The 14,595-nt window shown below is 38.3% G+C and overlaps 1 protein-coding gene across 1 annotated transcript in view; it reads right to left on the bottom strand.

Annotated features, from left to right (window-relative positions):
• Positions 1–14,595, bottom strand: part of LOC132774583 (uncharacterized) — a 196,708-nt gene that overhangs the window by 111,940 nt on the left and 70,173 nt on the right. Inside the window, exons 11-12 of the mRNA XM_067467513.1 lie at positions 12,691–12,954; positions 11,903–12,107 (exon numbers count right to left, since the gene is read on the bottom strand). Of these exons, the coding sequence (XP_067323614.1) occupies positions 11,903–12,107; positions 12,691–12,954 (469 nt within the window). The remainder of the gene's footprint in view (positions 1–11,902; positions 12,108–12,690; positions 12,955–14,595) is intronic.

Raw genomic sequence — 14,595 nt, 5'->3', positions numbered from 1 at the left:
GGGTTTCATGGCTAAAACCATGCTGAATATGGAATTTATAGGTGGCATGCCATGTGGCAGACCTAAAATGTGTTGGTTCTACCGTTTGAAACATGACACGGCTAAAGCAATGTCTCACAATGAGAGACATAACCGATAGGAACAAGTGGAGAACAAAAAGCAAACAAGCGGGCCCTGCAAATTCATGGGACAAACACTGGGAAGAAAAAGAAGATGATGATAAATGAAAAACAAAGCACACCTGCTTATGACAAAAACACTACTTTCAGGATGAAGGTGTGTGTAAAATACAGTAGTTGTGTTTACAGATGTATCTGCATACTGTCTTGCTCAACAGCTATTACATAGTTGATTGAAAATGCCTTTAAAAGGAAATACTTATTCTTATTGTATGTCTTCAAGTCATTTCTGACTTTTGGTAACCCTAAGGCGAACCTATAATGGGGTTTTATTGACAAGATTTGTTTGGAGGGGGTTTGTCCTTGCCTTCCTCTAAGGCTGAGAGCATGCCTTGCCCAAAGTCACCCAGTGGGTTTCCACAGCTGACCGGGGATTGAAATCCTGGTCACCAGTGTTGCATCCAACACTCAAACCAATATTTTTTATATTTGTTCAGTTGCTTCCAACTCTTCATGAACCAGCCCATGCCAGAGTTCCCAGTGGGCTGTCACCACTCCCAGCTCCTTCAGAGTCAAGCCAGTCACTTCAAGGACCACTATAAATGCTATGAAAAATAAAATACATAACTGAAGCTGCATAAAACTACAAAACAGTAAGAAAAAGCAATTAAACACCAACAATCTAATATATGTAGCTAAAGGAATCCTTTAAAAATGGCTCACTCTAACATCATCTTTTTATCTGTGGTGCTTCAACTTTGGAAGCCACTTCCCATGGAAGCCTGCCTATCTTTACATGTGTTATAAAGAGGGAAATACCTTTTTATTGATACAAGGTTTTATGGTTTCTGTAGGTTTTTTCTCTTTCATTTCTTTATTCATATTTAAAATAAAAAGAAGTAAAACCTATTAATGAAAAAGAGCAAACCACCAGGTAATAGATTCATATTTGGGCATATGTTTCTTTTAACAATGTTGGCATATCCAAATATGTTCAAATGGTCCCTTGGAGAAAGTTGCTTCCATATCAAAGGGGTTGTGGATTTGCTGAAACTTTAAAGAAGTGATCCAAACTGTTGAATCCACCTTTGGTCCCAACCTGGATTGTGACTTTGAATTTTGAAATAAAACCGGCATTCACTATTCTGATGGATGTAAGCCATTAGCCACCACTGGAAATGATGCTCTGTTGCAAGATGATGATGAAGAAGGGGGGGGGGGGGAGGAAGACATTAGTAAGAAAGATTTGGACCTGGGGAAGAAGGTTTGGACCTGGGGAAAATGCCAAAAGGAAAGGGGAGAGATTGTACAGGTTAGATCCCAGAAGAGTTCCTTTTCTAGACTAGAACTTCCAGCATCCCCCAGACAGCATGGCCACTAGCTGTTAAATCCTCAAAGAGAGTGATATGGTCGCTGTGTGGGATTTCCATGTTCCAGAGCCAATATATGTACCTATAAACTCAATTTTACAGAGAATGATGTCATTTCTGAAGACATCCTCTATTCAAATGGAAAGAAGCAAAAGCTCTGAAATCATTCATGAACTCCCAAACAGAAACACAGACCACCTAGACATAGTCTTCCCCACCCTTACACCATATGGTTTTACTGTTTGAATTAAAGTAACTATTTCTTAGTATATATCATACATTTAAAATTCATGTAATATATTTATTATCCCACAAAGCTAACAGCAAAACTAAGCTAAATACCTTGAAATATGAAAATATAGTTTAATGGCTAATTCAAATCATCAAATAAGATTACATTTAAGCTATAAAATGATGAGTTATTAAGGCTTAAAAATTAAGATATAATTACAAGCTATTTAAAGCACAACACTAAGGGGAGGGAAAGCACCCACACTCTAAAACGTCTTTCTTCGGCATCTCATCTATCCTATTTCTTTTTAAAATAGCTTTTAAACTTTGCAACAATAGGAAAGGGAGGGGACTACCCTACCTTGTAAGGAAATTCCACTATCTAGGGCACACCAATGATGATGGTCTTTCTTGCATCCTCACCAAATATGTCTCTGAGTATAGCAGAATCATGGGAAAGTCCTCCCCTCAAAACTTTCAAAGGGAGATCCATATGAGATAATGTGTGTCAATGTTTCTTCTAGTCGCCTCTTGATTTATGATGACCCCATGAATTTCATAGAATTTTTTAGGCAAAGGAGGAGACTCTTATCAGTTTCTTCGTCTGAATCATAGCCCACAGCACCTGATATTCCCTAGCAGTCTCCCATCCAAGTATTAATTGGGAATGCCCTATTTAGGTTTTAAGATCACAAAGATCTGGTGCCTGGAGGGTATGCAGTCCTTCAAATAATATGATCCCAAATGATATATGAACTTTATGCAAATAATTTGTGTTTATGCTCTTTTTATGGTGATGCATTAATTTTTCCTCTTCCATCTTTTTTTTTTTTTTTTTTTTTTTGCAATACCTAAATGGCCACTGTAAGTATACTTCTGAATAATAGATACTGAGGACAAACAATGAAAAAAGCAGTGTCATTGTTTTTATGCCCTGCTTATGGGTTCTCCAGGAACATGTGGCTGGGGAATATAAAGTCTAAAGTGGCAATACTTTATCTTGGGTTTTTTTAAAAAAAAAAATCCTGCTCTGGCCTCTGGAAGTCAAAGACCTTTCTCAATTCATTTGATCTTCAAAACCATATTAGCTGGAAAAAGTAATTTGGAAAGGAGACCTCTATTAGCAAGGGATGTTGCTAATAATATTGGTGTGAGGGAAAAGAGGGGCATACCATCATCCATGAATATAAATAGCCAAATAAAATGCAAGGGATGTAAAAACGTCATAGAAACACCAACCTTAATCTGAGGTTGTCAGTACATTCAGTGCACACCTTGTAATTGCAAACACATTGGGCCAAGGAAAAGCAGGGGGTTGAGAGACAGCCGGGGCCTGTTCATACTTTTTTTTTTTTTTTTGGTAGTGCTCTGTTTGATCCTTCACATTTGATTTAAATTTGTCCATGGCTTCGTCTGCCTAGTGCAATAATTGACAGATGATATCACCAAGAGTGCGGAGATGTGTGTTTTCCTAATCGAAATACATATGCAAAGCAAATCTATTTCCAAAGTGTTAGCAAATCATCCGCGGTGATAAAAGCCCTAACCTGCTGGAAACATTTCAAGAGCTTATTCTTTCTTTTCCTCTGAGTTTCTTTTGACACACACCGTTCCCAACCTCTCACAGCATTAAACTGCTTTCCCACTTCCTTTTCAACAGTGGGAATACTTCCCTTATGGGTGTCAGAATCTCTCAGAGGGGTCAAAGGTCACCCTGCGGAGGAAATGACAAGCTGTGAAATGTAAAAGAACAATTCCTTCCACATGTTCCCTTGCTCCAGGAACACCAAAGCACTGTCAGTCGGCATCAGTTTGGGATGGCCCAGACATTGGCAAAGCAGCTCTGTCAAAACAAATTTGCCATTAAAGACCCACACAACTGTTTAAAGCTCTTACTGTTATTCCTTCAGTAGAGCTGATTTACTGAAACCAAATGGGGTGCATTAATAGCAGGTCCATGGGAGAAAGAAACAGTAAGCCATGATCCAGCTGCAGTGAAGCTGCTGTATGTTTTCAATTTGCAACCACTGGCGCATTGCTATGGCCTTTGGTTTCATCTTAAAATGAATTGTGAATTCAGTGATGATGCCAAACATTCTCCCTGAAATAAGTTCAGAAGTTTGGCGAGTTCCTTTAAAGTTTGGATTAAAATACAGAATAATTTCCTAACCCAAGTAATGCAGGACCCACCATTGCCTCTGTTTACAGTGGGAGATTATCAGATCTGTCCTTTCTTTAAAATGGGACACAAATAAAATACACAAGTACACTTGTACTGTACTTTTACTTGTATTCTTCCTACAGTAACCATTCTTGCAGCATGATCTTAAATTTGTGTAGTTAGATATATTTCAACTTGCTGCATGTGCACAGGTCTCAATAACAGTATGTATTGCTTTGAACCGCAAGGAGATCAAACAAGTCCATACTCCAGGAAATAAAGGGTGACTGCTCACTGAAGGTAAAGATATTAGAGGCAAAGATTAAGTACGTTGGTTACATAATGAGAAGACAGGAAAGCCTGGAGAAGATAATGATGCTGGAGAAAATGGAAGGAAAAAGGAAGAGGGGCCAACCAAGGGCAAGATGGATGGATGGTATCCTTGAAGTGACTGGCCTGACCTTGAAGGAGCTGGGGGTGGCGACAGCTGACAGGGAGCTCTGGCGTGGGCTGCTCCATGAGGTCATAAAGAGTTGAAACAACTGAACGAATAAACAACAACATTATGCAAGCATCACTGAAGCATTCTAGCTAGGATCTTTCTCTCTCTCTCCAGGAAATGGACTGGTAGATATATATGTAAGACTTTCTGGTAAGCTTTCTTTACTCCATCTGAACTACTCAAGAGTTGAACCAATGGATTAGCCAACAGCAACCAAATTTAGCCTTTTCATGGCAACAAATGAGAACAGTTTTTTTATTAATTGTGGGGAGGGGATGGCTAGATAGCTAGACAATTCTAGCGTTGTCTAGGGTAAATAATATGTACTTACTGTGGTGAATCTACTGTGCCAAGAATTTTTGCTTTCTAAGTGTAAGAATGTAGCACTGCTAGGAAGATGTACTGATTCTTAGGTGGGATTCCTACTTGGAAATGACGCACTTGCTCCTACCTTTCCAGCAAACAGTAACAATGATCCGGTAAACAAAAAAACCTGTATAATATCTAAAACAGGAAAAGGAAGCATTGTGTGTGCTTTTGTGCAGAGCACATACAGAGACATTTTCCTACTCTCTTGATTTTCCACATTTGCCTGTGCAACATACATGCCATGTCAAATATAATTACGGACAACCAAATCCTATACAATACTAGTTTATGCATGCTTCTGCTAGTATATAAAATAAAAGCAGTGTGTGTACCTACAGTCAGAGAAATTGACTCATGTTAATTTTTAACTTGGCAGGCTTTATTGTGTCTTGGCACTCTCATTTGTTGTTGTTGCTGTTTGCTTACAATGAAATGGGACCTAAATGCTTTCAGATGTCAACAGGAAGGAACAACAGAGAGATGCATCTGACAACAATGTTGCTTATGTCACGATAGATAGATCACAGCAGCCCTTAACGGAATTTGAATCAGAGATCAAAAGGTGCTCAGACTTGAGAACACATGCAAAGTGGATTGTTCAAACACCAGCCCTTACCCTACCCACCCCTGGAAAATATCATATTACTTGTCAGAGATAGAATGGGTTTTTTTCCCTTCTAGCTCATGGGAACTTCCAAGCGTGAATGAGCTGTCAATGACTTTTTCACAAAACCAAGACATCTGCTATTAGGGCCCAGTCTACAGCCCATTTTGAATTTAGCAGAAAGGCTGCCTTTGAAACTTATTATGTCTTGATTAAAAAAACTGGATAATTACCTTTACCTTGATTTCATTAGAGTCAATGGCAAGTTTGTTTGTTTTAGCAGTTACCTGGGAAATTTCCTATTCTAGCTTTTAAGCCAGATAGCTCTCATGAACTAGACCCACCGAAGGGGTGCTTTTTACTGGGGTGTATATTTCAGAATATATTCAGGTAGATGTTTTACAGCCCTTTTCAAATAAATGTCTCCAGGACAATGGCACACCTCTCTTTCTTCAAAGAGATATGTGTTTTCAAGGAATCCTACTCAGTCTTAACTACAGAAATGTTCCAGGTTTAATCCTTAGTAACTTCAGTTATCTCAGCCTAAAAACTCTAAAGGCACCAGATCCTGTCTGATCTTGGAAGCTAAGCAGCATCAGCTCTTGTTAGTACTAGTACTGTCAATAGATACCAGGCACTACAAGCTCTATTTGACTTCAAACTACAAGAAAGGAGATTCTACCTAAACATTAGGAAGAACTTCCTGACTGTGAGATCTGTTCAGCAGTGGAACTCTCTGCCCCAGACTGTGGTGGAGGCTCCTTCTTTGGAGGCTTTTAAACAGAGGCTGGATGGCCATTTGTTGTGGGTGCTTTGAATGCAATTGTCCTGCTTCTTGGCAGGGGGTTGGACTGGATGGCCCACAAGGTCTTTTCCAACTCTATGATTCCATGATTCTATGATCCTATTTCAGAGGAAGAGTCTGGCAAAACCACCCTGAGTATTCCATGTCTAAGAAAACGCTATGAAAGTCATGCATTCACCAATAAGCCAAGAGACAACTTGAAGGCACAGATCTTCAATTTCAAGAATTACTTAGCAGAGAATGGGAGTGATGTATACTGATAGAAAAATATTTTTCTGGATTCAACAGTCTTAATGGCATAATCTTTTGGGATGTCCCAAGTCTTCTTGCAAACAAAGCATCCATTGTCTTAAGAATACAAACAGCTGGAAATCTTGAGAATAGTTTCAAAGACACAGAGTGTGAACAATGTACTGCATGCATTTTAAAAAGGTAAATAGCTAAGAGTACATACTGTTGGGAAACGTCTTTCTTTAGATAATTTAAGTATGTACACAATAGGTAAAATTCCTAAACAAATGTGTACTTTTAAAAAAAAGTGTATAAAAACAGATTTCAGCATGAATAAAAGAAACAATTTGCAATCCAATTTGAAATAGTAATGGGGCAAATATAGATTCTGAGAAAATATTATCATCATTATAGGCAATCCCTAGTAGCTGAGTATAATTGTCTTCCAAAGGTACAGCGTTGGCAGTGGGTCCATAAGTGACTGTAAAGACCTATTTTGGATCCACATGTTCTGTCACAATGAGGACATATGTTTCCAGGTAAAAGGCAGTCATGACAAGAATTTGCTTGACACATCTTCCTCTTGGCACATTTCTCCCCTTTGCTCTCTATTTGTGCCTCTTCAAAATCCATAGCACTAGTGGTAACAGTTGGCTTCCAGAAATAGAACAATGATAGATTCTGCGAAATCAATGATATAACACTGAGAAACGTTCACATCTCTATCTAGAACGGGATCCCAGATAGTAGAATGTAAATTCTACTGAGTTAAATGGATCTCAAAAAAGGCAGCATGTCTTATTTGCATAAAATAATCTCACACTACATTGCTGCATTGGGTCCCGCACTGAGAGAAACATGGCATAGAAATGTAAATAAATCAATATGAAAGACTACTTAAAAAATACATGCTGGATTTTTCATCAGTTCCCCCCCACCCAAAAAAAAAAGAAATACAGAATTCTACAAAGCCTTCCAGCAAAGGTAAGTATCTACAATACATTCTGCATTCTGTGAAACTGATTTTGCCCTGGGATCTGGTATATATTGGCATCTACTGCAGCATATTAAAGAGCTTAACTCGGACTTTCCCGCTACTTTCTCTATATCATTTAATCCATGCTGCAGCACAAATTGGAGGCATGCACTTTGTGGTGTCACAGTTTCAAATCAGCATGGAACTCCATCAAATGGTCAGTGCAGATGGGCCCCCAGTCTGGACCTAAGCTATATAAGGGCTTTATATGCCATAAACTATTCACAATACCTGGAAGGGGACCAGTATATATATGTACTTTATTTATACCCCGCCACTATCTCCCCAAAGGGGACTCTGGGCAGCTCACATGAGGCCAAGCCCAAAAATACAATACAATACAATAAAATAAAATACAAAACAACAAAAATTACATCACAATAAAATACACAATGAACAAGATAAAATAAACAATGCAAAATAACATAATAGAAAGTCAAACACAATGGGCGGGCCAAATGTACAAGGTAAAATGATAAAACCCTGGATGAGATAGGAGTGGGGGGGAAAGGAAAAAAAGTGTACTTATGAGGGAGTGCATTTAGGAGGGAGGAGCCCAAAAAGATAACCAAAGGGGTTGGGCCTTCAGTAGCCACTGAAGCCATGCATGTCAAAGTAATTTTCACTGTGGGCCATATCAGCCGTCAAAAAGCCGTTGGTCATTGTAAGACTGTCATTGTAACACTATATGTAACTGAATATATTGTTAAATAACTTGAGACACCAAATCACACACCATCCTTTAGCACTGGACTTTCTACTTTGGAGGGTGGCCAGGGTGCCTTGGTAGTGTTGTCATAACTGTGCCACCACATATGAGTTGCTGAACAGAGAGATGCAGAAGCATGTACCAATGCTCAGAAACCTGCTCCTGTGCCTGCTGCATATGAAATACAGAGGACAGAGCTAGTACTTGCAGAGATGCCGGTGCCAGATACAAGCTCTGGAATGTGTCCAGACCTCATAGGCTACATAAAATGATGTAGCGGGATGGATTTGGCCTGCAAGCCTTGAGTTTGACATATATGACTGAAGCTTTTCAATTTCATATAATTCTCTAGAACTTCGGGGAAGATGTTAAGTGCAAAAAAACTCAAACATTTATATATAAAAATATGTTTTTCTGCCAAAAAAAATCTCTTTATGAATTTTTCGCACAGAAGTCAAAAACGCATGTGATGAAAGCAAGGGCCAAATGAGTAAAGAGACAGAGGAAGTGCATGAAAGATTCCATCTGAGTGTAGAAGGAACAATAAAGAGAGGAAGAAGAACCTGCTGAATGGCTTCTTTCTTTCTCCCCCTTTTCTCTCCTCATTCTTGTCCCTTTTCTTTGTCATGTCTATTTGGATTGTAAGCCTTCAGGCATAGTTTTCTTAAGAGAGAGAGAGATTTAGAAACTTACTTAAGCTTATATGTAAGCAACTCCAAGAGGTTTTTGGGAGGGATAAAAATTCTAAAAATAAATAAGATCTAAAATACCCTGAAGGCAACGTATCCTGTCTGATGCTGGAAAGCTGAGCAGTGTCAGCCCTGCTGAGCAGCTGGATGTGGGACTGCCAAGGAATATCAGGTGCTGTAACCTATTTTAGAGGAAGGCAAAAGCATATCACCTCTGAGTGTTTCTTACCTTAGAAAACCCTATGGCAGTGGTTTTCAACCTGGGGTCCCCAAATGTTTTTGGCCTACAACTCCCAGAAATCCCAGACAGTTTACCAGCTGTCAGGATTTCTGGGAGTTGAAGGCCATAAACATCTAGGGACCCCAGGTTGAGAACCACTGCCCTATGGGATTCATGGGGTCACCATAAGTAAGGAAATAACTTCAAATCACATACACAACAAGAAATACAGGACATGCATTATTTTCTAGTAGCAAAAATCAATCTGCCCTATAAATTATTAGATCACTCACAATCTCAAGATGTTTCTTTACTGGTAATATTCATTGAGATAATTTAAAACTGAATATACAAGCTTAACATTCACTCTTAATAGGTATGGCAAATTTAGTATTTCCTTTTTGTTGCTCCTGTTTTTCTTAACAGTCTCCAACAGATATCAACATGGTGTCTCAAAAGCTGTGACAAGTGCGCTCTTAAAATTCAGACCTATCATTTAAAATTTACCATTCCCTCTAATAGTGAATGCTTGGAAGCAAAATGAACTCCCTTGCTATATAGCTATAAAATATTCATGTTGATATTTGGGGCGGGTAGCCCTCTAGCATTGTAGCACAGCAAGGGAGGTAAAGCACTGGAAAAAAACAGGCTGCTTAAAATTGGTAGGTTTTGTGTGCTTTTCTTTGCCAAGGAAAAGTTTGGATCACTAACATAGTATATCAAGTGGTTCCCAAACATTGTCTCCTGGAAATCGTCATCAGGATCCAAAGATAAATGGCCTCTAAAAGTCCTTATTAGAAGGCTGTGAGATTTAGCATTCAACAAGAAGAAATATACAGCTGAAATCCTATGCACTCTTATCTGGAAGAAAGTAATACAGGACTTATCAGGGCTAATTCCAAGGTAAACTCACAAGTTAAAATGGTAATGTCTTAAGAGCCATCAAGTGCAACCCTGTGTGATGAGGGGAAAAGCTAAGTAGCTATTACCATCAATAGATGACTCCACATAATGGAAGAACACACCTTATAATTAGCAGTTGATCTTAAGTTTGTCCTGAGGTAAAGCAGGAGGGGAAGAAAAAACTCTTCCAGTGGGAAACTCTTGCATTCATTACAAGGCAAACCAATCTCCTCCTAAGTTCAGGCATGGTTCACAAAGAATTCACACCATGTTAACTCTTCCTGTGACTAACAACCTAGTTTCCCTGTCAATTTTCCTTGTTTGTAAAATCTATCCATTAAAGGAAGCAAGGGGAGTTGGCAGTCCAGAATAGCCCACAATGAGTAATGTGTAAGGAAGAGCACTGCATGTTTCCTAACCCAGTTGTATCTTGGAGCATCTCGTATTAGAACTTTCTTGAATCTTGGCAAAGCGTCAAAGAGGAAGCACCACTCTTATTTAAGTTCTTACGTTTTTCTAGCTTGTATGTCTCGGCATTAGTGTCACTTTAGCATAGTTTTATGTCTTGTCCTAGGAGAACAAATATAGTGTTTATGGAATCTATCAATGAGCAACAGCTTGCCGCAGATTATAAATGCATTCGTTCTGTTAGAAATGGCAAAGCTGTATGTTTCACCACGTGGTCCCCAGTTCCCTAAGGTTTGCTCCTTTAATTGTAAATAGCCAGAAAGTCATCAAGCTAGCGTTTAATAAACTTTTAATTTGAAATGGATTACCACATGTTGTGTTTGTTTGCCCATTATTAAATCTCTTAGCAACATATTACCAGCAGAAACAGCATAGCAAGGCATGGATATATATTAGAAAACAAACCCACAGGGGATATTAAGAGCTAATAATATTTGTAACGAAGGCTCCAAGTAAATAAATACAAACAATACGAAAATTATTTTTGAGGATTTTGTTCTGTAAGTCTTTGTATACTGGGAGGTAAGGGGTTTCAGCTTCAGAGAAGAATTTACCTAGAAAGCGGCACTATACAAGACTGCACAAAGATACATGCTCATCTTTTAGTTGCAGCAATCTCCTGTTACTACATCTGTATTTGCAAATTAACATGGTATAGAAGAAAACATTTGTATGTTTTCAGTAAAGAATTATACCGGTTGTTTCAAAATGATTGACCCAATTTCAAAGTGGTATATTTCACGACGGCAACAAGTTACAATTGCACAAAAGGTTACAAATGATTTGATGAGTTACCAAGTTACCACTTTGATTCAGAAACAAATCTAAAAAATAACTTTACAAATGGAGAATATCTCATTAGGCCTTAGTTACAGGTCTGCCATCTTGGGAAAGAGTGACTAGGGGCTGTTTGTGTGCTGAGAGATGATCTAAAGAAAATAATTTGAAACTCCCACTCTTTCATATGGTAAGGTTTTCATTCATGGCCAGTTCGTAGTTGCAGAGATATCGTGATTTCAAATTGGGCCCATCTTTCTAAAACATACAGTATAGCAGTTCAAGGAGCCCTTGGCACTGCAATGGGTTAAACCCTTGTGCCGGCAGGACTTAAATCTGGGAAGTGGAGTGAGCTCCCATATGTCAGCTCCAGCTTCCCATGCAGGGATATGAGAGAAGCCTCCCACAAGATGGTAAAAATCCTGGCATCCCATGAGCTCTGAGAAGAAAGCATCCTGGAAGCATCCTAGGACACGTCCCAAAAAACAATGTGATGGGGTCTATAGCTTTTTTCACAATGTGTTTTGACATTTCCATGTTGTTATAATGAAATTTGTGAAAGAACTGTGTGTGGTGTGACTTTTTAAAATTCAACACCACAAAATACATTAAAAACATTTACAGGATTGAAAAATGTTTTTCCATTACAGACCTATGGTTTTAGAATAAATGGAGTATTGTTGATTTATTGAGAAATAAATATTTAACCTTGTAGTGGGGCAAAAGAAGGTCTTGAATGACATGGTTGCAGGCACAAACTGTTCAGTTCATCTTCTTGTAGTCCGCCTGTTACTTCTGTCTTTGAAACACCATTCTTCTCTGCTATATTTGAGCAAACAAGGAGATTTGAAGAGGGTTGTAGGCCTGCCTCATATTCATTCTGTTCATCTGAATACCGTGGTAGTTTAATTATCTGATAAGAGAAAACCGTGTTATATGAATAGGTCAGCCATATGCAAAATTATTCTTCTAATATTCTCAAATGTTCAATCAAAAGGGTTGATCTACGATTCTCTGGGAACTTCCACTGCAGGGGTCCTAGAGTCATTAGTTTCTTCTTAATTCTCGTAATTCCTGTCCTAAATGCTCTCAGTATGCAGTGCAGTAATTTAAAAACACAACTGTCCATCAATTTGTGAATCCAAGAATTCAATTACTCCCCATAGCCACGAGCCTCAATGGGTCTTGTGAATTTACTTTGAAGTTCAAATATTAAAGTAATACTCAAGTTTTACACTACACATTTTCAAGAGGGTGTTAGTTTCTGAACAAGTCACAAACCCTTGGAGTTAGGACACTGAGAAGTGAAACTTCATGCATAACAAGTCCTACTTCTCTCTTTAACATGAGCCTGAATTCATGTTAGACAAGGATGTTGCTCTCGTGCATAAAATATACTTTGACAAGTACTGTAGATAACATTTATTGAAAGTATAGAAGTGGCACCCACAACAGGCCACTAGGAATAGATATTAGTAAAGTTACTTCACACTAACCTGAAAATAGAGGTTGCACAACCAGTGATCCAAGTCTGAAGAAATCAAATTTTCAATTTTTTGGAACCTATCAATTTTATGGTTGTAGTGACCTCTGAGAAGAGGACATTTAAATTTCCCATTCACTGTGTCAAAATTATTATTATATAAAGGAAAAGCTCCCCAGCCAACAACTCGATCAATACAAGTTCTGGTCCCACGAAGAAGAAAGAGCTCAAACAAAAGTATCTCTTTAGGCTTCTCGTGCTTTCTGGGTGGAACTTCCTTTGGGAAAAAAAAGAGAGATAGTTGTATTGTACAACCTTTTTAAAAGACATTAGTAAAACACTTTGATAAAATATAAAGGGATTCAAAGTCTAAATCTAATTGTTTTTCCCAGGACACATCTACACTGACCTATCTCTATCTGTCTGTCTGTCTGTCTGTCTGTCTGTCTGTCTGTCTGTCTATCTATCTATCTATCTATCTATCTATCTATCTATCTAGGAAGCCCCCAAGTTATGAACAAGATAGGTTCTGTAGGTTTGTTCTTAAGGTGAATTTTTATGTAAGTTGGAATAGGTACATTTTTCTATATATAAATATGTATGTGTGTGCGTGCACGGGGGCGCTTTGAATAGCATAGGGAAGGGTTAACACCTCCTGTGGTATGGTATTTGTTTTGCTGTCTGCAGAGAATACAGAAGACAGCCTTCTTGATGGCTGCTCTGAAGCTTTGAAACTCCTTCCTAGAGATATTTAATTTGTGCCATTGTTGCTGATTTTTCACTGGCAGATGAAAAACTTCCTGCATAAACAAATCTCCAACCTTAACTCACCAGGTCAGAGGAAATATAACAGGTATGCATCACATTGTTTGCCCATGTTCAACCGGTAGTCCACGAAGACTTCAAGATCTTTTTCACATGTACTGTTGTCAAGTTCTGTATCTTTGCATTTATTTTTTTTTCTGCCAAATTTTTCATTTGTCCGTGTTGAAATACTTTTGTTAATTTTGGCCCAGCTCTCTCATCTGTTAAGATCATTTTGATTTTTTCTTTTTTTATAATATTTTATTTTATTTCAAAAATACACCAACCATATATATTGAAGAAATATACACATATACCACACACAGTACAGTTACCCCTCGACCCACCCCCAGTGATACCTACCACCTTGGCTTCCATCACTGATCCCCGCAGGATTTATGCACATCTTGTTTAACCCTCTAAACCTATTAGGGATATTCAGAGATAGAATAGAATAACCAGAGAGAGAAATTCGTTTGCGCAGCTTTGCGGCTGCATGCATTACAACTGCCAAAGACTGGAAAGGGGAGAAAACATTAAGCATCAAAAATTGAAAGGATAAACTGTGGGATTATGCACAGATGGCTAAGATTCCTAGCAATCTGAAATTTGAAAACCATGAAATATTTGAAAGAAACTGGAAGGTGGCTTTAGCATACTTGATGGGAAAGCTAAAGAAATAAAAACAAAAGAATTAGAAGTATAGAGGGTATACAGAAGACCATTTTTAATTCTGATTATGTACTCTGGATTATTATCCCTCCTAATTTGGTGTCATCTGAAAACTTGCTAAGCATACCTTCTAAATCTTCATCTAAGTCAGGGGTCCTCAAACTTTTTACACAGAGGGCCAGGTCACAGTCCCTCAAACTGTTGGAGGGCCAGATTATAATATGAAAAAAGCATGAATGAATTCCTATGCACACTGCACATATCTTATTTGTAGTGCAAAAAACATTTAAAAACAATAATTAAAATTAAGTACCATGTTAATAAATATAAGCTTATTAATATTTCAATGGGAAGTGTGAGCCTGCTTTTGGCTGATGAGATAGGATTGTTGTTGTTGTTGTGTGTGCTTTCAAGTCATTTAAGACTAAGGTTGACCCTGAGC

This window comes from Anolis sagrei, chromosome 4 (genome assembly GCF_037176765.1).
Source record: "Anolis sagrei isolate rAnoSag1 chromosome 4, rAnoSag1.mat, whole genome shotgun sequence".
In the NCBI taxonomy this organism is placed as follows: domain Eukaryota; kingdom Metazoa; phylum Chordata; class Lepidosauria; order Squamata; family Dactyloidae; genus Anolis; species Anolis sagrei.
The sequence above is the reverse complement of the archived record's forward strand: the minus strand, read 5'-3'. Positions and strand labels throughout refer to the sequence as shown.